This window comes from Biomphalaria glabrata, chromosome 2, assembly GCF_947242115.1.
Source record: "Biomphalaria glabrata chromosome 2, xgBioGlab47.1, whole genome shotgun sequence".
Taxonomy (NCBI): domain Eukaryota; kingdom Metazoa; phylum Mollusca; class Gastropoda; family Planorbidae; genus Biomphalaria; species Biomphalaria glabrata.
In genome coordinates this window covers 59,212,283-59,233,424 of record NC_074712.1, presented here as the reverse complement: position 1 = coordinate 59,233,424, position 21,142 = coordinate 59,212,283, and the positions used below count along the sequence as shown (strand labels likewise).

The window sequence follows — 21,142 nt, the reverse complement described above, 5'->3', positions numbered from 1 at the left end:
GAGGTTCGCGTGATCTCTTGGAAGAAATAAATAGAAAATAAAGTGTTTGACCTTATTCTTAAAGTATTTACTCAGCATTGGTTGTTAATTTATATCTATATCTTGTGTACTTTTTTTTTTAAAATGCGGAATATAAACATCTGTGAAGAGAAAAATAAAGATGCAGAAATATGGATAATTTTCAATATCTTAATTTTAACGAACTATGGATGATTTTATTAAAGTTTATTGTAACAAAAGTATGGGAATATAAATCAACATTTGATATTCTTTCTTCTTCTTTTTTATTATTTTTTTTTATGTGAATGGTTTCTAAAAAAAAAATAATAAAAACATTACAACACAATTGTCTGATTAACAAAGAAAATACAATCGCAAATACTGTAGCAGTAGCACTTTATACCCCACACATTTACTCACGCCTAGCAACAGTATTCGGATCACTTGTGCCAACTATGGTAAACAAAATTTGTTTCATTTCTGTTATGCATTAGGTCCATGAGAAATCCTTTTTTTTTTTTACCTCAAAATCAATGTGAACACAACAAACTGAAGCCTCTCATAGTTGGATATTTTATACTCAAAAATTTTGACAATTTCAAAATAATAATAGTAATAATACAATTACAATAGAAGTGCGATAAGCAACAAATATTTCAGAGCATTATACAAAACAGTTGATGCATATTCTCCTCTACCTTTCAACTGATAAGCTCCTCTTATCTTTCTACCAATAACACTATCAATAGACCATTCTACCCATCTACTCATAACACTATTGTCACAAGTCCATACTCACATCGAACTTGAGTGGGGAAAAAAAGAAGTAGCCACATTAAACAGTTTCTCAATCGACACCTATTTATGAGCAGTATAAAAAATGAGAGTTGCGATGACATGGAGGCCAATACGAGGAAAGCACAAACAGGGACGTCATCGTATAACTTGGTGCCACACTTTCATAGAGGATCTCAGGGTAGTGAACACCAAGTGGAAAGAGGCTTCAGACATTACCAGTGACAGATCTTTATGGAGATGGCTAGCCGCCGCGAGGATGTAAGTCTAAGTAAGTATTATTTTTAGCTAACAAGTGGTAGCAGATTTTACTTAAAGTGATTATGGCTATTACAATAGAGATCCCATCTTTTTTTTTTCAAGCAAAGCCATATGAATGATATAAACAGGAGATTTGCCAGCTTGAAATGAAATAACGGACCTAAAGGATAAGAATAAAAGCGATAGCAGTAGCCCTTTCATTACCTTAAAGCGGTAAATCAAGGATAAGAGAGAAGGTTTTTGAACAATTAGATGAGTCAAAGCTCAAGTGTCAGGAAGGCTGTGAAGTTTCTTGACAAGAACCTGGTCAAAGACGATCTGGCAGACAGTATTCACTAATTCAATGAATTTGAAGATTTTGAGCAGGGTGAAAATCAGTCCACTCAGGAGTTTGTAATTTTTATCACAGAGTTTGACATCAAGTATAGAAGAATAGAAAAGAATAAGATAAAACTGTTACCTGAAATTCTGGCCTTCAAGTTACTCAGAAAGGCAAAAATCACACAAAATGAAAAAGATGCAAGTTTTGACGGGAATGAATCACGCTAATTAGAAGACGTTGAAGAAGCGAAGTCATCTCTTCAAAAGTTTAAGGTAGAAAAAGGTCTAATGGAAGACCAAGTGGCATGGATCAATTTCGAGCCAACGTTTTTGACTGAAAAAGAGGAAGAGGCTTTATGGTCAGCTGGATACGAAAGACGTGACAACTTCAAGTCTTTGGATAACGAAAAGATCGGACGAAATGTAACTGTAAGCCTAAAGTTGGACATCAGGTAAGAGGAGGAGGACAAGGAAGATGTGGTGTCTGAGGTTTCGTACTTACATCAGTTACACGAAGCTTAAAACTATAAACCCAGTTGGTCCTGATGGAAATGTTTTAAAGTGTAAGTCATTTAGATCATACAGACATCTTTTGCCTAAATCTCCAGGCAGTCGGGAAAATATGTCGAAGAAGATCAATGTTGTAGACCAGGAAGAAGAAGACGCTTGTCTGTTCACTGGAAATCATTAGGAACTTCCCAACTAGGCGTTGAGGATTTTAACTGTGCCGTATTGGACAGCGCATGCAGTGGCACAGTTTCTGGAATGTCATGGTTGGAGGCATTTTCGGGCTCTTTAGAAGCAAAATAAAACGCAATAAAAAGAAGGACACGGAAAGTTTACATCCAAAGGTGAATATAAGTTACCTGTCACATTGGCTGGAAATAATGTTAACCTTGTGACCATTGCTGTGGAAACAGACATACCATTATTACTCTCCAGATCTGCTATGAAAACAGCAGGAGTAAAAATGAATTTGGAAAACGATACACCTGTTATAGTTGGCCAATAGGTTGCCTTAAACTTATCATCTGGCCATTATTGTATTCCGATTGACAAAACAGAAACGATTAAAATTGAAGAAGTCAACACTGTAAAACTACTCGATACAAATCCACAGATAAAAAGAGGAAGGAGACTATTAGAAAGCTACAGTTCGCACACCCTCCGAGAGATAGACTTTACTTTTTATAGATGCTAACATAAAGTGCGAGAGTTTTGGAGAGGAAATAACAGACAGAAGAAAAAAGTTGCGAACTGTGAAGAGCATTAGCTACGACATCATCTCGACCTGTAGTGGCTTTCCTACCGCCAGAGACTGATGAAAAAGTTGTAATGGATCAAAAAACAATACTAGATTACTGTCTATGGTTGATATATAGCCGAGATACAGTATTTTTGTACTAATCAATAAAAAAAAAAAGTCTAATGTCATTGATGCCTTGATGACCAACTGGGCAGGAATATTTGGAGTGATGAAGGCGCTGATAACTGATAATGGCGGTGAGTTCAATTCTGATGAGAAGTTCCATCAATCCTGAACATTCAAGTTTGTACTACTGCAGCTTTCAGTCCATATCAGAACGGCTTGTTTGGCAGTCTGACGCATACCAATGATGAGGTCATGATCAGTATTAAAGCCAGGACACATAGTCGTATGTTTCAGCTTGCAAATGGCATTAATGTTGAGGGTTTTCTTTTTATTGTGTTGGCAGGTGGAGATGAGCAGCTTGCTTTTCGATTGCACCCAGTGGTCTGGCAAGCTGTGTGGGGATAGAACTTTATTGTCCGAGGGCTGCTCGACTTAAGGAAGGCAGTAGCTATCCAGTGAGGCTGAAGAGTCCCCCCTACTGTCGGAGTGGTCAGTGTCGTTCCAGCTTGGGCCAATCAGTTAGGAACTTGTCTCTGGTAACTACCACGTGCTTTTTTTCAGAGACATTACTGTCAGAGATGGAGTGACCTCTAAATTGCTGGGGGAAAGCCTGGGCAGAAAATTTTAAAGTGCTGGACTGCCCACACATCAGCACTCGCCACTCTTCCATACTGACCAGATCCAAAGGAATGGAACACCATCATAATTTGGGGTCATGTGGCTATAGGAGTTTGCCTGAGAGCGGTGGTCTTACCACTGTCCTCCCGCATCTGGGGCTCCAAAACAGGATTTTCTATTAAGGTTTACTCCCTTTATAGCCCTACAAGGGCACATATAAGGCAGTGGCTAGGGGTCTGGTTTGTCAGCATCAGGGCATGTACGAACACCAAAGGGACTCAAATCTTAAGGCCTAACCTCTGCTGAGACCCTTACATATTATCCTCACAGCCTTGCTGTCCTCCGCAGGACTTGCTGAGGAGAGGCTAGGTACTGGCAAGGGAGACTTACAAATTACTCCCCTTTCACAGATGCTGGCCCGTAATCAGATCGCACTATTCATTATCCACTAGTTACCAAGTCTCAGGTCTAATAAAGAATAAGATGGCACTGGCAAATACTAGATCTATTAGGACAGAAAAAATAAATGTCCCAATAGCGCATGTACCTCTGTGTACTATTTTCTCACAACACTAATCAATAAAATAGGAAGCCATTTTGTTGATTTTTTTTTCTTCAAAAAATTCAATTAGACTAAAATAAAATTAGCCATCGATTTTACTGTGCTTGAGTAACTTTTGAAGGCTCAACAAATTTTTTTGTAAACTTTTAACATTCAAACAATATTTATCTAGCCCAATGTATTAGAAAAGCTCAAATTGTCAACTATCAAGTGAATGAATTTTATATCATTCACATTTGTATCTGAATTCATCAAAGTTTTTATGTCAGGCTAACATTTTGTTGGGGCATGTAATTTCAACAGAGTTATTGATATCTTTTATATTTGGAAAGACCCAGAACATCATTAAGTTAACATCACAAATGAGATGACACAATATTTGCAAATAAAATGAACATTTAAGATCTTTCAGAAAACAACTACATTTTACCTAAACAAAACTTATATTAAAAATAAAATGCATTTAAAATGATTACATTGGCTTAATTTAGTTCATGTTCTTATTATAAATTACAGACATTTTCTTCACAAAGATCATTACAATCTATGACTGTGTCAATCTAGTCAGTCAATCTTAAGCATTATTACCTAACTAAAATCAGTATCATTTATAAAAAGTTGAATTATCAACCTATTTATTGATTTTAAGTGTGCATTTGATATGAATGAAATCACAGACTGGTGGTAATTATTTACTATAGTGAACATGTGTTAGGAATGTTTGTCATGCTTCGCAGTTTGAGATATCCACATGACTTTTACCAGTAGCGCAGAAACTGTTATGCTGACTAGAAGAGTTACGAGGATCACAATTGGCTTGTGTGATTCCTGCCCAACTGGCACATACAGAGTTAATGGGGTAGACGTCTGTAATGAAACAAGATTTTTATTAGTTAATGACACTGGATCAAAAGCTACTCATTGATCACATATTTAAAAAAAAAAAATGAAATTACAAAAACAGGTACCAAATTTGTTTTGTGTTGTTGCTTTGTTTTCAAATTTTGGATGTTACTTCAGATTTTAAGATAATTACATCCTAGCCCAAATCTTCCAGAAGGCAGTGGATGAAGGCGGTGGGCAGGGTTCAAAACCATTGAAACTATAGGACAACAGTCCAGAGCACATATCATATAAATTCATAAAACCAAACATTTTTCAGTATGTACAGTATTGTATTATCTTATAATTAATTAATCTTATGCTATGAGGATGAATTATGGTCATTGAATGACTGAAGAATGCCAACAACAATTGTTTTGTATATCATGTTATATTACTAGCATCATTTTAATAAAAAATATAAAAAGCTTACACTTAAGTATGTCAATGGAACCCAGTCACAAATTGATGTGTTAGACAAATCACATGGTGCAGTAATTGAACTGGTTACATCTGTAGACATATAACAATACAAACTTTACATTTAAGAGAATTCATTAACACCTGTTTAACAGTGAAAAAGAGTTACATTAAAACTGACTGGTCACAGATGTTGTTTCTAAATCACAGACATACTTAAATTGGGATTTTTATCAAAGTAAAGAACATCCTTTAGGATTTGACGCTAAACAATTGCCTTCATCAAAATCCATTTAGTTTTTAAACAACATTGCTCAGCTGCATCAGGAAAGTCTTTTTTTTTTCTCCTACACTCAATTTGAAACTAATATCTATTGAGTAGAGGTGCTGATTTTAGTTGCAAGCCATCAGCTGCTTCATACCATCATAAATTTTTGGCTTGAGTAAATAGAAATATTCAATACTCAACATTAGCTTTTTAATTGCGAACATATATTTAAAAAAACAACTGCAGCTAGGCAAGAGAGAGGAGGAAATATTTGTACAAACCTGACTCAGAACAATTAGAGTAAAGACTTGGATGTAATATTGTGACAGTGGCATGAGTTTTATCTGGGGAAGGTTTGTGGTATCTGGCATGAATAGGAAAACGCACATCGATTTCAGTGTGATTGGTCGAGTCCTTTGTGAAATGGTCACTGACATTCACAAAAATATAAAGTTCATGAGACCTTGACAAAAACTCTGCATTCTCAACATTGACTGGAGAATCAAAAAGAATCTGTTGGAAGAAATGTTAGAAGAAGCAATGTTAACAATGAAACACTTTGAAATTGCAACTTTTTAAACAAAAATGAAATGTATAGATAATTTAAAATTATTTTATTGTAAGAACTGCTATAGAAAAAAGTTCTACTACTCAATGAATTGGAAACTGCTAGAGACATGCAAGCTGAATGCTTTAAAAAAAAAAAGCCAAAGGTTGTTGTTGGAATTGAATAGAAGATTGTTTCTTAGGCAGAACTCATACATCAGTCTGGACAAACACACACATAGTGCAATTTTTTTAAAGCAGTGATTAGCTAAAAATCAAAGAAAAATTTTAATTACAAAAAAAAATAAACAAAATTGAAATTGTACTACAATTCTTTGAAAACATTCACAATATCCCCTAAAAAATATGCACAACATAAAAGAATAGACCAGCTACTGACTGGGGAAAGTGAAGGACTTTGGTTGTGCAAACTGTCCCAGCATTCTTACAACGACAATCAAGGGATAGGCAATGATGCTGATAAATACTCCTAACAAGCCTTTGATCATATAGAAAAAAACAATACATGTAAAGGCAATACCTGTGAACCTCCAAAAAGCTTCAATGAATTTAATTGATAGGGATCTGCATAGACTCCTGACGGTAAAGTCTCTATTAACAGGAGAGTACATTGTGGCTTAGATAATGATGCTCTGATACCAGGTGGCAATGTTAGTCTGGTTATAAGGTCCCTAAAATTTAAAAACAGTTGGCTGATTTAAATTAATTACAAAATAAATAACAAAACAAAATTCTTAAATGAACTAGAACTAAGAGCTAAAAGAAAATAAAAGGAAACAAATGAAACTATGTCTTAAAAGGCACATTCCTCGTCCCATATGCTAGGACAAATTTGTACAAATACTCCTTCTTCCCTAGTGCTATTAGAGCATGGAATGGGTTGCCTGAGCTAGCCAGGAAAACCAGTGACTTGGCAGAATTTAAGTCATTGGTTAATATGCATGACTAAATGCATGACGCGTAGGACGTAATCATCTTCTTTTTTGAAGTAACGTCTGTATTATATAAGATAAGATGTCAAAAATGCTAAAGAGTATTATATCTCATTTTTAGAAGTGGCATGTAACAAAAACATAGATCAACCCACAAAGTCACAAGTATGCATATATATCTAGTTTAAATAAATACTAAATATATAGATTATATACCTGACAATGTCAATGCCATGGCATTTCTAAAGTAAAGTAAAAGTAAAGACTTTAATAATAATTTCAATTTTTTTTATTTCGAAGTAGGATTATATCTAGATCTTTATAACTATTGTGCAACAAATTCCTTGCTAGTCACAGTTATAACTGTTTTTCATTATAATCAGGTGAGTAATGAAATCTTTAAGAAGTGTTGCTCACTCTAAATTCACATGTAGCATTAACTCCCACATTTAACTTTTATAGACTATTTTATCAATTGTATGTAGATTCTCTAGAGGTCTTCATGTATTCTTGATCCATTTCTAGGATAGTTTTATAAAATGTAATACATAGTAGCCTAGTTTATTAATTTGGAACTGAAGTTTTCTATGGAGATCTGATGCTTGTATATGCAAATATGATAATATATTTTAAAAAAAAAAGCTTTTAATTCAAGTTTTTTTTTTTTTAATTACATGATTTGATCATATATTTATTATTATTAATATTATAATTATAATGTTATTCTAGATTTAGAATAATGTACATGCTTTAATTACTAGATGTAGAATTGTAGATCTACTGATCTACCTATGAAATCCATGTCCTAGAAGTGTACGTTTAAGTTCAATATTTTTTATGTTTGATGATTCTGCAACTGCTGACAACCACAGAACTGATAACATCAAAATGAATGCTTGTAAATAATTCATTACTTCATCATTTGTTCATTTCTCCTTCACCTTCAGAAAGAAAAAAAAATACAATTCAAGAGTGAGCCTCACAATCAAAGACAATGAATTTATAAAAAATAAAATAATTAAAAAATGTAGATTTAGATCTAGCTCAGAATCTAATAAAAAATTAAAAGACAGACAAGTATGAAGTAGTGAGATCTAGAATCTAGATCTAGATGTAAAATCATATATCTACAAATTTGTAAAAGTTTTAGATCTAATCTAGATTTAGATACAGATCTAGATCTATCTAGATAAAACTAGATTCTAACTATCATTGAATTCTTGTGTCCGATTGTCATCACCGATTGTAATGAGTGGAAAAAACGCGAAATGTATTTGGGATACCTGAGATACACTGTTGACACTTCCGGAAAGAACAAAATAATGGATAGGAAATAGATCTAGATCTAGATCTAGTCTAGATATTTAGTGTAGATCTAGACCCTACTTTATAAACTGTTAACTAGTCAGTCTAGTGTAGACTGAAAATATTTAAATATTTGGATGATGTTATTGTTATATTAGTGACAAAATTTCTTCAATCTTTGCTGTTTAACTTGAGAATATTTAGATAAGATCTAGAGTAGTCACTATTATTCACTAATCTAGCTAGACTAGTGTCTTAGACGACTTTTTAAAGACTTAGTTACTAGTTAGTACTTACTAACTTAGTCTTAGTAGACTGTCTAGTGACTAGTCTAGCTAAGCTAGCACTCAGTCTCAGTTAACTCAGTAGCAGCAGCAGCTACTAGTTGAGCTAGCTACACTTAGACTTAGACTAGATGATAGATCTATCAAAAAAAAAGAAAAAACTTTATAATAATTTCATAAAATCATTAACTTGCCTTATTACTTAATAATAAGTTATTATAAGGTAAAGATTTAATTTGATTTAAATATTTTCAACTTTAAATGTGTTAATTGTTAAGTCTTGTTTAAGACTAGTCACTAGTCATAGTGTAAGTTGTGGTAAGTACTCTTATTAATAAGTCTAACAAACTCTAATACTCTAATATTTAAAGATATTTGTTTACTTATTATTATTATTTCTAGATTTAGAGTTTGTTAGACTTGCTACTAATAAGAGTACTTACCACAACTTACACTTTTTAACTTACATTCACAGTGTTACTGATAGTAGTCCATAGTATACCATAATAAGTCTATAAGCTAAAATAAGTATATATATATATCTAGAACTAGAGTTAGAGGTCTATCATCCTTCTTGTAGATCAGATTACATTATCATTTAGATTTATCTGTTGTTCTGATATCTAGATATAATATTATATATCTAGATAGTAATCATATAAAAGATCTGATCTAGACAATTTAGAATCTTCTTTTCTGATTAATGTGCACCAATGCCGATATATCATTAGAACTTTTAAACATGGCGGCTCACATATAGAATAATATAGATGTAACAAAATATTTTAAGACAATCTGCCAGAAGATATAGGATGTAAAAACATGGCTAATTATTCCACTGCCAAAGAAAGGAAACTTGAGACTATGCCAAAACTATAGAACTATATGATCAGCCATGCGAGCAAGAGGATGCTACAAATAATTCTCAACAGACTCAAAAGAAAAGCCAAAGAGGTCCTTTCAGGGAGTCTTCAAAGTGGTAGATGCGCTGTTGAACAAATATTTAACATCAGGCATAAATGAAAAATGGCTTCAACAACAAAAGAAACTGGTACACAAACTTCATAGACTTCAAGAAAGCTTTTGACAGGGTTTGGCATTTGGCAAGTGATGAGTGATATCAACATAGATAAAAACATTATTGATGTTATCAAATCACTTTACCAAAATGATAATAGCTCAGTACTTCTGAACAACCAAATTGGAGAAAGTTTAAGACATCCATAGGAATGTGGCACCATCACCACCATGAAAAAAATCCAGGTATTCATCAATACCTGCCTGAGGAGGATACTTATGATTCGCTGGCCAGACAAGATCTTGAATGAGGAACTGTGGCAAAGAATAAAGCAGCAGCCTATTGAAGTAGATATCCTTCAGAGACTCTGGAGATGGATAGGTCACACCTTTTGCAAGCCTGCACCCAACATAACAAGGCAAGCTCTAACCTGGAACCCCCAAGGAAAGAGGAAGAGGGGACAGCCCAGGAATACATGGCGCCGCAATTTGGAAGCAGATGGGCAAGACATGGGGACAGTTGGAGAGACCTGCCCAGAACCGAGATGCCTGGAGGAAGCTGGTTGGTGGCCTATGCCCCAGAAGGGACCTCAGGCAGAGATGAGATGAGATGATGAGAAGTGTGGCAAGGATGTATTTTCTTTTTAACATATTTCTGGAGTATATCATAATGGAAACTACAAGGATGTACTCCTAGCTTAACCCATAACAGGGGGGCCTATTTTAATCTCAGGTTTGCTGATCAAGTACAAAATCTTACTTCAAAACTGGATGCTGCAGCTAGATCAGTTGGCATAGAAATCAGTGCTGAAAAAAAAGCAAAGTACTAGTTTTTGGTAGCACAAGATGTCGCATTTAGTGTGACAAACATATAAAAGAAGTTTACCTACAGCTAGGGTCAAACATAACAAGAGATGGAGTATCAGTAAAAGAGATAAAACTTATTTAAGCTTGGCAAATGCCCTCATGAACAAACTGTGGAAAATCTGGAAGAGTAACATCCACTATCAAATAAAATCAAAACTGTATTCCTTGTTAGTGATCTGTAATCCTATATTAAATGGTTGTGAAAATCGGAGAAAATATACAGAAAATTGCTGGGTATCAGATACCAGGAAAAGAAGACATATAAGTTTCTACTTTTACTAGTCAACACTTTTTTTTTTTTTTGGCAAAAAAAGGGGGAACTTCTTAATACTGTGAAAGTACAAAGCTGAGCTGGATCAGTCATATTGTAAGACATGACTCCCTTTCAAAGATCATCCTTCTAGATATGGTGGAATAAAGGGTAATCCAAAGAAAAGCTGGCTGGATATTGTAAAAGAATAAGCTTCTGACCGTAAAAAATGAAGGGATTTGGTTATGCTGACTGTCGTAGCAGCCCTACAACAAAAATCAAGGGACAGATGATGAGAATGAGATTGCCAATAGTGAGAAAAAGACCTCTATTAGTGGCAATACTATCTTTGAATATCCACTATGACAATAGTATTGAATAGAGTAAATTTGGAAGTTCTAAGACTAGTTAGATCATCTGGTCCAGACTCTAGATCTAGACATTTTTCAATGAATTATTAATTTTGACTACAAGTAATCATTTGTCATTATTTTATTATTCTTTGAATTTGTTTCTTATTTTTAATATTTAGAATTTAGATGTACATTATATTATATTTGACTCTCAAGATAGATATAATTGTCACTCTATAAGTTAATGGACATATAAAATATTCTTTAAGAAAAAAAATGGGAAGCCTTTTTAGTAAAAAAACAAAGACAAGCAGAGTTACAGAACAAGACAAAGCTATACTCGTAAGTGCTTTAGAATTTGTTTATTACTAACCCTGCTACTAACCTCTTTAAAATTCTGATGTGGGAATTAAAATCACTGAGTATATAATAAATTTAGCTAGATACTCTTGGATATAGATAGACTCTATGCTTTTGAACTGAATAATCACTTATATTACTATCTGTTTCATTTATGGCTTCCTTTATTCTTAACCAACAGTTCAGTTTATTTTTTTTTAAAGTAAATTATTTTATATAAATTTTTTATTTGGCTTATTTTAATGATTTCTAGATTGTAGGAAAACAAAATTACTGATATTTTTATTAACCTAGTGTACAAATCAATTAAAACTAATAAGATAACGGTAACTGTCTACTCTTGCTTCTAATTCTGTATCTTGTAAACCCATTGGACCCAAATAAAAACATTTTGAACTAAGTCTATCTCTGAGAGTACTTCGATCTATGCATCTTTAGTTCATTCAGTAGTGGTGTGAAAAGTCAAGTCAAGAATATTTATACTTCTTTTGAAACTTTACACACAGGATGGCTGCTTGTCCCTATGGTCCCAAGTTCAAAATCTTCTCCATGTCATCCCCTCTTGTCCTGCATGACGTTAGGGTTAGAACGTAAAAATCTTCAAATCTGAAGGAACATCTGGAACTTGTAAAACTATCAAATGACCAACTCTCGACATGCATCTAATACTATTCCTGTGTTATAATCTATGCACTTCTTCATCTCTTACCCATTGATCTTCTCCATGCTTAATTGCAAATACTTGTTTTAGAAAACTTGACACTTTATGTTTATTCTATGTTTATTGGTTTGTTAAAATTCTGAGCCATGAAGGGCACTTTAAGTGCATTACTTTTAAAGATTCATTTATTGCTACCCAGATTTCTAGCAAAAAATAATTTCCTTTCAGTAGGCCCATTGCGTTGAAAAACAAAGTAATTGTAATGATGAAATCTTTAATTTTTTTTTCTTTGTTTGTTTCTTATACAGCAACTGAAACAACAAAGAGACAAGCTAAAACAATATCAGAAAAAAATTAGTTCACAGCTAGAGAGGGACAGAGATGTTGCTCGTGCTTTACTTAAAGATGGAAAGAAAGAGTGAGTATTTTAAATACTAACTGTAATGTAATAGTTATTCTGACTTGCCATGCTAAGCTGTCTTCTATATAGAATTTAATTAACTTTCACCACTTTTATCTCATATAATTCTTGCACACAGCATTTCACCACCTGGTAACTTATTCTCCTACTCACTTGCCATGGACATGAAAATTTAACCTAATATTACTTAAGTTTAGAACAACTAAGCCTTTTTCATTATCAAAATCTTATTAACACTATTTTGTTGTGTAACTTTCTTTCATTTTTTTATCACGCTTTATCTTGATTATAAAAAATAATTTCTGATTATAAATGATATATAAACTCAGTTAATGATATAAATACTTTATAAATTATGACACTTAATGGGTAATTCCAAATCTAATTTTAAATCTCAAGGTAATTTTAAATCTTATTCAATATTTGCTTAAAATCTTATTAAAAAAGTGAGGCAGCCATTCATAATGGATATTTTTCTTCATCTTTATTTGTGTTTGTTTGTCATTAACACAGCAAAGCCAAGTTGATGCTCCGCAAAAAGAAATTTCAAGAAACACTTTTGTCTAAGACAGATACACAGTTGGACAACATTGAAAAATTGGTTAGTGCAACACTACACTCTAGTCTTTGCTCAATCAGCCTGATAGCAAATTTTCTTTTTTTTTTTTTATTGAACAAGTAATAAAAAAAATGTTCTTTTCAAATACTTGATGTGTAAGAGTTTAACTAATAATACTCTACAACTATAAAAACAAAAGCAGTTTTCAGTAACAGAAGATGTTTCCACCACAGGTCCATGATCTGGAGTATGCGCAAGTTGAACAGGAAGTGGTGAAAGGTTTACAGATAGGAAATGCTTCTCTCAAGAAAATGCATGAGGTAATTAAACACTATTCAGTTGTCTAGAAAATGATTTTTTTCTTTAATTTTATTTATTTCTGCTAAATTGAAATAATTTTATTTGCATACTAATCACTATTTAAATAACGTTTTGATCATTTGACAGATACTATCTCTTGAAGATGTTGAGAGAATTATGGATGAAACTCAGGAGGGAATTGAAAAACAAAGAGTAAGTCTAATGTTCGTGTTTCTTATCTCTGCATATTGTGGGCACTCACAAGTCAATCAACTCTGTTTAGAAGATACTCTCTAGGTCCCCCTTAATAACATTAGCTTAAGATCAATACAATTTTGCATAAATTGTGAGTTTTTGAATCTCTAGTAGGAAAGCAAGGAAACAATCAATTACAAGTAATAAAGAAAGGCAAAAAACGAATCTGAATCAAGCCCAACATACTAACATGTAATTGTCTTTTCAATGCAAAAATAGTACTCCAAAGCCATCTTCATATAATTCTTTCTCGTTTTAACCAAGGTTATAAAAACATAATGACAATACACATGTGCCTTGATGTTTATATTTAACATAAGATCAAACTTAATTTTTCATTGAAATTAATTTGTCTAAGAATTAAATATTCAATTCTAAGAAAGCAGAATATATTTTGAATTAAATGTAACATACTTTGATATATGTATTGTTTTATATTTGAGAGATGCATTTGTAAGGTAGCCATCAAAAGTATAGGAAAACAAATAGGCCTACTTAAGTTAAAACAGTGTCTTCTTTCTTAAACTGAATGCTTGTAATTTTTAAATATACCAATATGTCTGTTCCTAACATTAAATATATTTTAGGACAAAACATTTATTCTAATGTCTGAGATGTCTCTAGCTAAAATGATTTCTCAGAATGTAAATTATGTTATATAACTCAGTTATATACAACTTTATTTTTTTTACAAGTGGAACAATGCAAATCAGAAAAGTTCTAAAATGTTTTCTTAGAGAAGTGTTAAAGTTGTTTTATATTTTCTTATTCACAGTAAAATAAGTTTTTCATTTAAACTAAGGAAGGAATAAGATCTTTAACTTTAAAAGGTAGATTAATCAATTATAATTTTTCAAAAATAAAAACTTTCAAAATATCAATAAAATTAATTTTTAAAAAATCATGTTTGATTTTCAGGAAATCGATGAACTTCTATCTGGTGGATTGTCTGCTCAGGATGAAGATGATGTTCTTGCTGAACTAGATCAGATTATCAAGGTAAAACATTCTAGATTTGTCACCAGTTAGTATTTAAAAGTGTTATCAAGGTAAAACATTCTAGATTTGTTTTGCTTGATTTATCACCAGTTAGTATTTAAAAGTGTTATGTAAAGATTCTAGGTTGTATAATTTGTGTTGCTTGATTTATCACCAGTTTTAATTGAAAAGTGTTTAGTATGAAACATCTTGTCAAAAATTTAATTTGAAAAAAACAAGAAGTTTCAATTTTTTTTTTATGCAAAAAAAACAACAACTTGAAAACACCTGGTGCATTTCAAATAATACATAAATAGTTTAACATTACAACAACTTAATATTCAGTAAATCAAAACACACAAAACATTTTTTAACTATCTGAAAATTTCAATTCTAACAAGAATTTAGGTTTGGAAAATAGTTAATCTCGTCTATCCTTTGACTTTCATCATAGGGTGCTGTGACAATTCATGTCACCAAATCCCTCCACTTTTCCCTGTCAGTAGGTGTCCTTAGCAGGATATTAAAAATAATAAATCAAAATTTCAGATACATTGTTTTTCTGCAAATATATTTGTTTACAAAATGTTATTTCCAAAATAATGTTGATTGAAAAATTAACTGCTGTTTTATAAAACCAAATTTTATTTTTTTTTTGTTCAACTAATAATTTCATTGAAATATTTGTATTTTGATTTTAACAGAGTTCTAATGAAGATTTTCAAGAAGATGTTGAATTACCTGATGTGCCACACGAGAGAATAGGAGGTATGGGTATTACGATAGCGTAGACAATATTCAACTCACAGAATTAAAATGGATTTTTTAAAAATCTAATTATAACAAAACATTTATTGTTTATTTTTCATTATGAAAGTTAAACAAAACAGAGATTACCGTAAACAAATATTGTTGGACAGGTCTCTATCTACATCTTTACACAATATAAAGTAAAACTCATTGCCAATCATAATGTACAGACACATCGGCCATTCTAACAAAATCAAAACTTATATGAATATTGTTCAAAAAATGATAGAAAACTTAATTAATTTTTTGTGATAAATTAAAAGTTTTTGTAATGGGTTCAATGGTAATAAATAGCACTGTGGAGAATGCTAGCCATGAGCTTGCACCCGCGTTAAAAATACTTTTTCAGGCATCGCTTAATCAGGGTTAGGGTACCAAGCAACTGCACAGAAGCTAATGTTATTTCCCTATTTAAAAAAGGAGAAAAAATGTGATAGGTGACTAACCAGCATCACATGTAAAATCCTAGAACACATAATATGTAGCAATATCATAAATTACTTAACCATAATGTCCTCACTCCCTACTAACAAGGCTTTAGGAAACATAGGTCATGTGTAATTCAACTAATAGGATTTATTGATGATTTTTCAAAGGGATTAGATAATAATGAGCAAATAGACGCAATTTTATTATACTTTCTAAGGCATTTGACAAAGTTCACCACCATATCTTGCTTAAAAAATTAAAATACTTTGGCATTGCTGGTTCATTACAGCAATGGTTTCAGGATTTCCTGATGGGAAGGGAACAAACTGTAATAATAAATGACTCCAAATCAAGACTAGTTATAGTAAACTCAGGTGTACCTCAAGGAACAGCCCTAGGCCCGCTACTGTTTCTAATTTACATAAATGACTTACCAAATTGCGTTAGTTTAGAAAGAAAAGTCAGATTATTTGCAATTGCATAATATATAGAACAAAAAAAAACAACGCATGACACTGAAATTTTACAAAAATAATTAGAAGAATTACGGAAATGGGAATCTAATTGGAGCAGGTCTTTCCACCCAGAAAAATCCCAATTATTAAGAGTAACAAAAAAAAACTACTTATTTTATTCATGGTAAACCAGTAACACAGACTAAAATCTCAGAATTTCTAGGTGTAATAAAAAATTAAAAGTTATGGAATCCCCATATTGATAAAATTATACAAAATCAAACAAACCACTAGGGTTAATCAGAATAATTTTTTTCACATCAACAGGAATATGAAACTAAAATGCTATTTAACCTTTAAAACTTTGGCCAATATTAGAATATGCCTCCTCTCAACTCAAGGAAACATAAAGAAAGTAGAACAAATAAAAAAAATAAGCATTGAGATTTGTAGCAAACAAAAATTCCAATTTGATTAGAGTAACACCATTAGTAAAATCACTAAATTTAGAAACACTTCATGACAAAAGAATAAAAAATAAAGTAGCAATAATACATAAAACACTGAAACATAATTTACAAATTATAGGAAAAAAATTTTATAAAATACTCAGAGAGACACAAAGATAGAGGCACATTTCTTATTCCATATGCTAGGACAAATTCTAACAAGTGCTCCTTCTTCACTTGTGCCATTAGAGAATGGAAAGGAAAACCTACGACTTAGCAGAATTTAAGTCACTGATTAACATGCTTGACCAGATTGACACAGGAAATGTGTAGGGCATTAATTATATTCCTTTTTGAATATTTTTAATGTTTTTATTGTGAATCAAGTATTATTTTTTTAAGAATAAAAAAAATCATTTTTTCAGACTGTTTAAAACTATGTTGCTTACTGGCTATTTGTTTTTCTCTTGTAATTAAACAGAACCCAACAAACCTTCAGTGGCCAAGAAAGCCAAAACTGCTGTTCCAGCATCTTGATACCAGTAGCAAGTTATAGTGAGCATTTAGTTTAAAAAATATTGTTAAATGAATATCATGTATTGATATTGAAGTATTTTAAAATGATTTAACCAATTTGATCAAATGAGTCATTGTCATTTTAAAGAGGAAGAGAGACTTCTTGCTAAATGTCTAATAGACATCATACATTTTTTTATTTTTAATATTTCTATAATATTGAATTATTATTTTGATGGGCATTTGATGCCTTTAGAACCAATAGAAGTGAAATGTATCTATCTTCTGTATTTATTGTTTTGTTTTTTTTTAATTGAAAGGGTAAACCAATTGATTCCTTAAATTAGATTTATAGTACAACATTGTACTTATGTGTACAAGAGAGATTCTAATTGTGTCGGCGGCCTGAACTAATATGGAATTGTGTGGCTGGAAGAGGCTTTACATTTTGATTTTCCTATTGTAAAGTTGAGAATTTGATGTGTATGATACCTGACCATAGGATTGGTTGATTGTGATTGGTGAATGGTGCTCCTGATTGGCTGAAATTGAGACAACCTTATTCAGATTGTCTCCATATACGCTCTAGAAACTTAGTGCTGATAGAAAAAAAAAGTTAAAATTAAGAAAATAATTTAAAGTACTGGCATTGACTCTAACAATTTGTATTCACATATACATTTAAGGTACTGGTATATAAATCATAAAGTTGTATAAAAATAGAAAAGACCCCTGTAGTAATAATAAACAGATAAACAATAATAAATGAGTCTCATATTGAAGATATATCAGTATTCTTCAAGCACGTTAACTTGCAACAAAAATGTGCATTGGTTCCTTATAATAAAAATCTGTCTATGGGACAATGCTAAAATGCTTAGGACATTTTAGTCAAATGTAATGATTGTGAAAACTTTGTACTGTCTTTTTTTCCAACAAACTCTGATAGCACATTGACTCCCAATTAAATACTTTCTTGTATATTATTTTTTTCTCTATTGAAAATATATTTATTTAAAGTCTAATGTATTTGTTTTTTTGTTGGGTTTTTTCTTTTTGAAGAAAGGGTCATTAATGTCATTGCCAAATGAATATAATTAGAACATCTGAAATAAAATAAGCAAACAATTAATTTCTCCAATTTGACTTTTTAACAAAGAAAAGTGTACAGTATTAATATTATAGAAAAATGTTGATGTATTTCTGCCCTTATCTGGAGCTTCAAGTGTTACTTTTTTAATACATTTTTATAGATCAAGGAAAATATATATGTCAGAATTTATCTATAGCTAGTTTATTCCTCTTGGCCTCATAAATAACATGCATACTAGATTGACACATGGATATATGTAGGACATAATTATCTTCTGTTATAATGGAACATCTGTATATTGCATTGTCAAGTCAAGTTTTCTGAGAAATACCTCTTTTTTTTTTGCCATTATTTAGTTTTCTGTTGATGCCATTTCTGGTTTGTCTTATTCTTGAATTTTTAAGACATAAATCTGTCTGCTGAAACTGTTCCTGTTTAACATGTTAATCTGTTGACAGTAGGTTGCAATATTGCATTATGATTGTCCTTAATATGGTCTGTAAATGACACCTCAAATTCCTCTAAGGCTATTTTGATGGAACACATCTACCATCTTTGTTCTTCTTCATCTTTTACTTCCATTCTGGTGATCAGATGTTTGATGGTTTTTTTTTATATTTATGTAAACAAATGAAACTATATTGTCAACCAGTTTCTGGCTGACAGTAAATATGATTGTATATTTAATAATATATTGTTTTTTTTTAAACAATAAGAAATTACTAGTGAATATATAATTAATATATTTTTAATGACCTTTTTTTTTTAAAGAAATAATAAAAACCATTAAATTATTTAGTGTCTGTTTATTAATGAAACATGTTTTAACTAAATAGTTTTCCTGAAAGTTTTTTTTTTTTTGGCAATACAAAGGTAAAGACATTTTATACCAAAATGTTCAGATATTTATACTTTGCAATAGATTTTTGCAATGTTTTCAAGCTTTCAAATATCCTACAATTAGATATAATTATGAATGAATGTAAGCTTTAGCTTGAAGGGTTTCACTAAGACTGGTGTCTGTAATAGACTTTAATTGTCAGTTGTACTTATTAAGTTGTTATTACTTGTGTATCTGTTTTCATTTTCAAAAAAAAAGTTTTGAGTAATTATGAATGTGTTGAATGCATTTTGTTTATTTTGTTCAATTATTGTATAATTATTTTACTTTTGATTGTTTCCAATGTATTTTCTTATAAAATGCTATGTGTATATTTTTACACAAATAGAAATATTTCTTTGATTCTTTATCGATTTCAGCATTTTATTTTGTAATATTTCTGATTCTTGAAGCTCATCTTCTGGCTGTTGCTAATAAACTTATAAAATAAAAACAGTGTCATTTTTAAAAAGTTTTTGTTTTGTGTGTTATTTGTTTCAATTCAAGTACTTGTTTTCTGTCATGGTGTTCATTTTTATTTTGTTTCTGTTTATTTATTCAAGAGGTTCATTGTAACTTCAGAAAAACTACAATTATAAATTGAAATGAAATAAATAAAAATTTGCCACTTTTCAATAACATGCCACAAAAACAACTTTAAATAGAAAGCATCAAAACAATATACTTGCTTCAATTTAAATATTCTATAATTTCTGACATGGTGTTCATTTTTTTATTTTGCTGATGCACTAGTTTATTTTATGCCTACATGGCATAACCAGTTATGAAAACAATTTCTATAGCTGTGTTTTTAAATCTATTGTACAACGTTATTTAGAGAAGGTGAAAGAATATGGTTAAACATAGCTCTTATTAGGACTCGAACCTTGGACCTCTGAACTGCTAGGCAATGGGGATGATAATAGTGCTGCTATTATATGTTAATGTCATGATTTTTCATCCTTTGTTTCAGTATTAAAGAATGAAACCATTTATGTTTCATTAGTTTGCTGAAGCTGATGTATTTATGTTGTCCAGTTGTACTGATAGATGCAATTTAAAGGAGGTTCTTTGTCTTTGGAAGAAGCCTCAGGCTCCAATTTGTGTTGATCCTAAAATATAAAATTGTTTGTGAAAACAAGTAGGAATAAAATATGGGCTGGCACTACATGGGTCACGTGAGCTTAGGTGGCGACATAGGTGCAGATAACTTTACTAACTTAAAAGGTTCTCGTTAGCCTGCTGCTTGGTTCCTGAGGCTGGGGCTTAGCCTCTAATACAAAATCGAAAATGTATAATTTCCTTCAGAAATGAAGATTATTAAGCGCAGGCCCAAGCCAACTGCAGGACTGCATGGGATGACTGTGGGTAGGGTCTCAAGCATTATGAATGAATGTTAGAATTTGAAACTTTAGTGCGGAAAGAATGACTGAATGAAAATAATTATTATATTTATGGCTCCTTCTGTCCCGGGAAACAATGGATGCGCCCAGATGAGTCACTGGTTTTGGTTTCGTCTTGAGATAGGGCAAAATCTAGAGTGACTTATCAAGCCAATCCTGGAGCGGCAGAGTTTGCAAATAAAATAGCTTCACTGAGGTGCATCGGTTAATGAGAGAAGACAGTGAAAGAAAACATGGTTTAACATAAAGCTCCGACGAGGAGAACCAGCCACATCGCCTAGCAGTGACCAAGTTCCAGGCTGACAAGAACCTTTCGTTCAGACTAAGATGTTAGCCTGTTGAAGCTTGTTAGGTTTATTGAAGAGAATAGATTTAGTTTAGTCTATTTACATTTAAAAATGGTATCTATAGTTTTATTCATTTATTTCAACAAATGATACAAATTAAAAATCTAAAATATATTAATTATTCTGTTAAAAGCTAGCGAAAACATTTTATA

At 31.7% G+C, this 21,142-nt stretch overlaps 2 protein-coding genes across 7 annotated transcripts; one reads left to right on the top strand and one right to left on the bottom strand.

The window, feature by feature from the left end:
• Window positions 1-559: 559 nt before the first annotated feature.
• LOC106074100 (phosphatidylinositol-glycan biosynthesis class X protein-like) lies at window positions 560-8,311 on the bottom strand. 4 transcript variants are annotated; one of them, XM_056021717.1, is made up of 6 exons: window positions 8,206-8,311; window positions 7,788-7,939; window positions 6,587-6,737; window positions 5,781-6,012; window positions 5,245-5,324; window positions 560-4,796 (listed from the first exon to the last, which is right to left on the bottom strand). In XM_056021717.1, exons 2-6 carry the CDS (start codon window positions 7,907-7,909, stop codon window positions 4,641-4,643), a joined length of 741 nt encoding a protein of 246 aa, XP_055877692.1. In that variant the 5' UTR covers window positions 7,910-7,939; window positions 8,206-8,311; the 3' UTR covers window positions 560-4,640. The 4 variants fall into 4 exon arrangements, with proteins under 4 accessions (XP_055877692.1, XP_055877695.1, XP_055877693.1 ...); XM_056021720.1 differs by having other exon boundaries at window positions 8,282-8,300; XM_056021718.1 differs by having other exon boundaries at window positions 8,130-8,262.
• Window positions 8,312-8,382: 71 nt separating this feature from the next.
• LOC106074101 (charged multivesicular body protein 6-A-like) lies at window positions 8,383-19,694 on the top strand. 3 transcript variants are annotated; one of them, XM_013234823.2, is made up of 9 exons: window positions 8,383-8,810; window positions 11,344-11,416; window positions 12,404-12,513; window positions 13,030-13,117; window positions 13,309-13,395; window positions 13,523-13,588; window positions 14,549-14,629; window positions 15,313-15,376; window positions 17,233-19,694. In XM_013234823.2, exons 2-9 carry the CDS (start codon window positions 11,351-11,353, stop codon window positions 17,286-17,288), a joined length of 618 nt encoding a protein of 205 aa, XP_013090277.1. In that variant the 5' UTR covers window positions 8,383-8,810; window positions 11,344-11,350; the 3' UTR covers window positions 17,289-19,694. The 3 variants fall into 3 exon arrangements, with proteins under 3 accessions (XP_013090277.1, XP_055877696.1, XP_055877697.1); XM_056021721.1 differs by having other exon boundaries at window positions 11,254-11,416; XM_056021722.1 differs by lacking the exon at window positions 8,383-8,810 and adding an exon at window positions 8,859-8,905.
• Window positions 19,695-21,142: the final 1,448 nt, after the last annotated feature.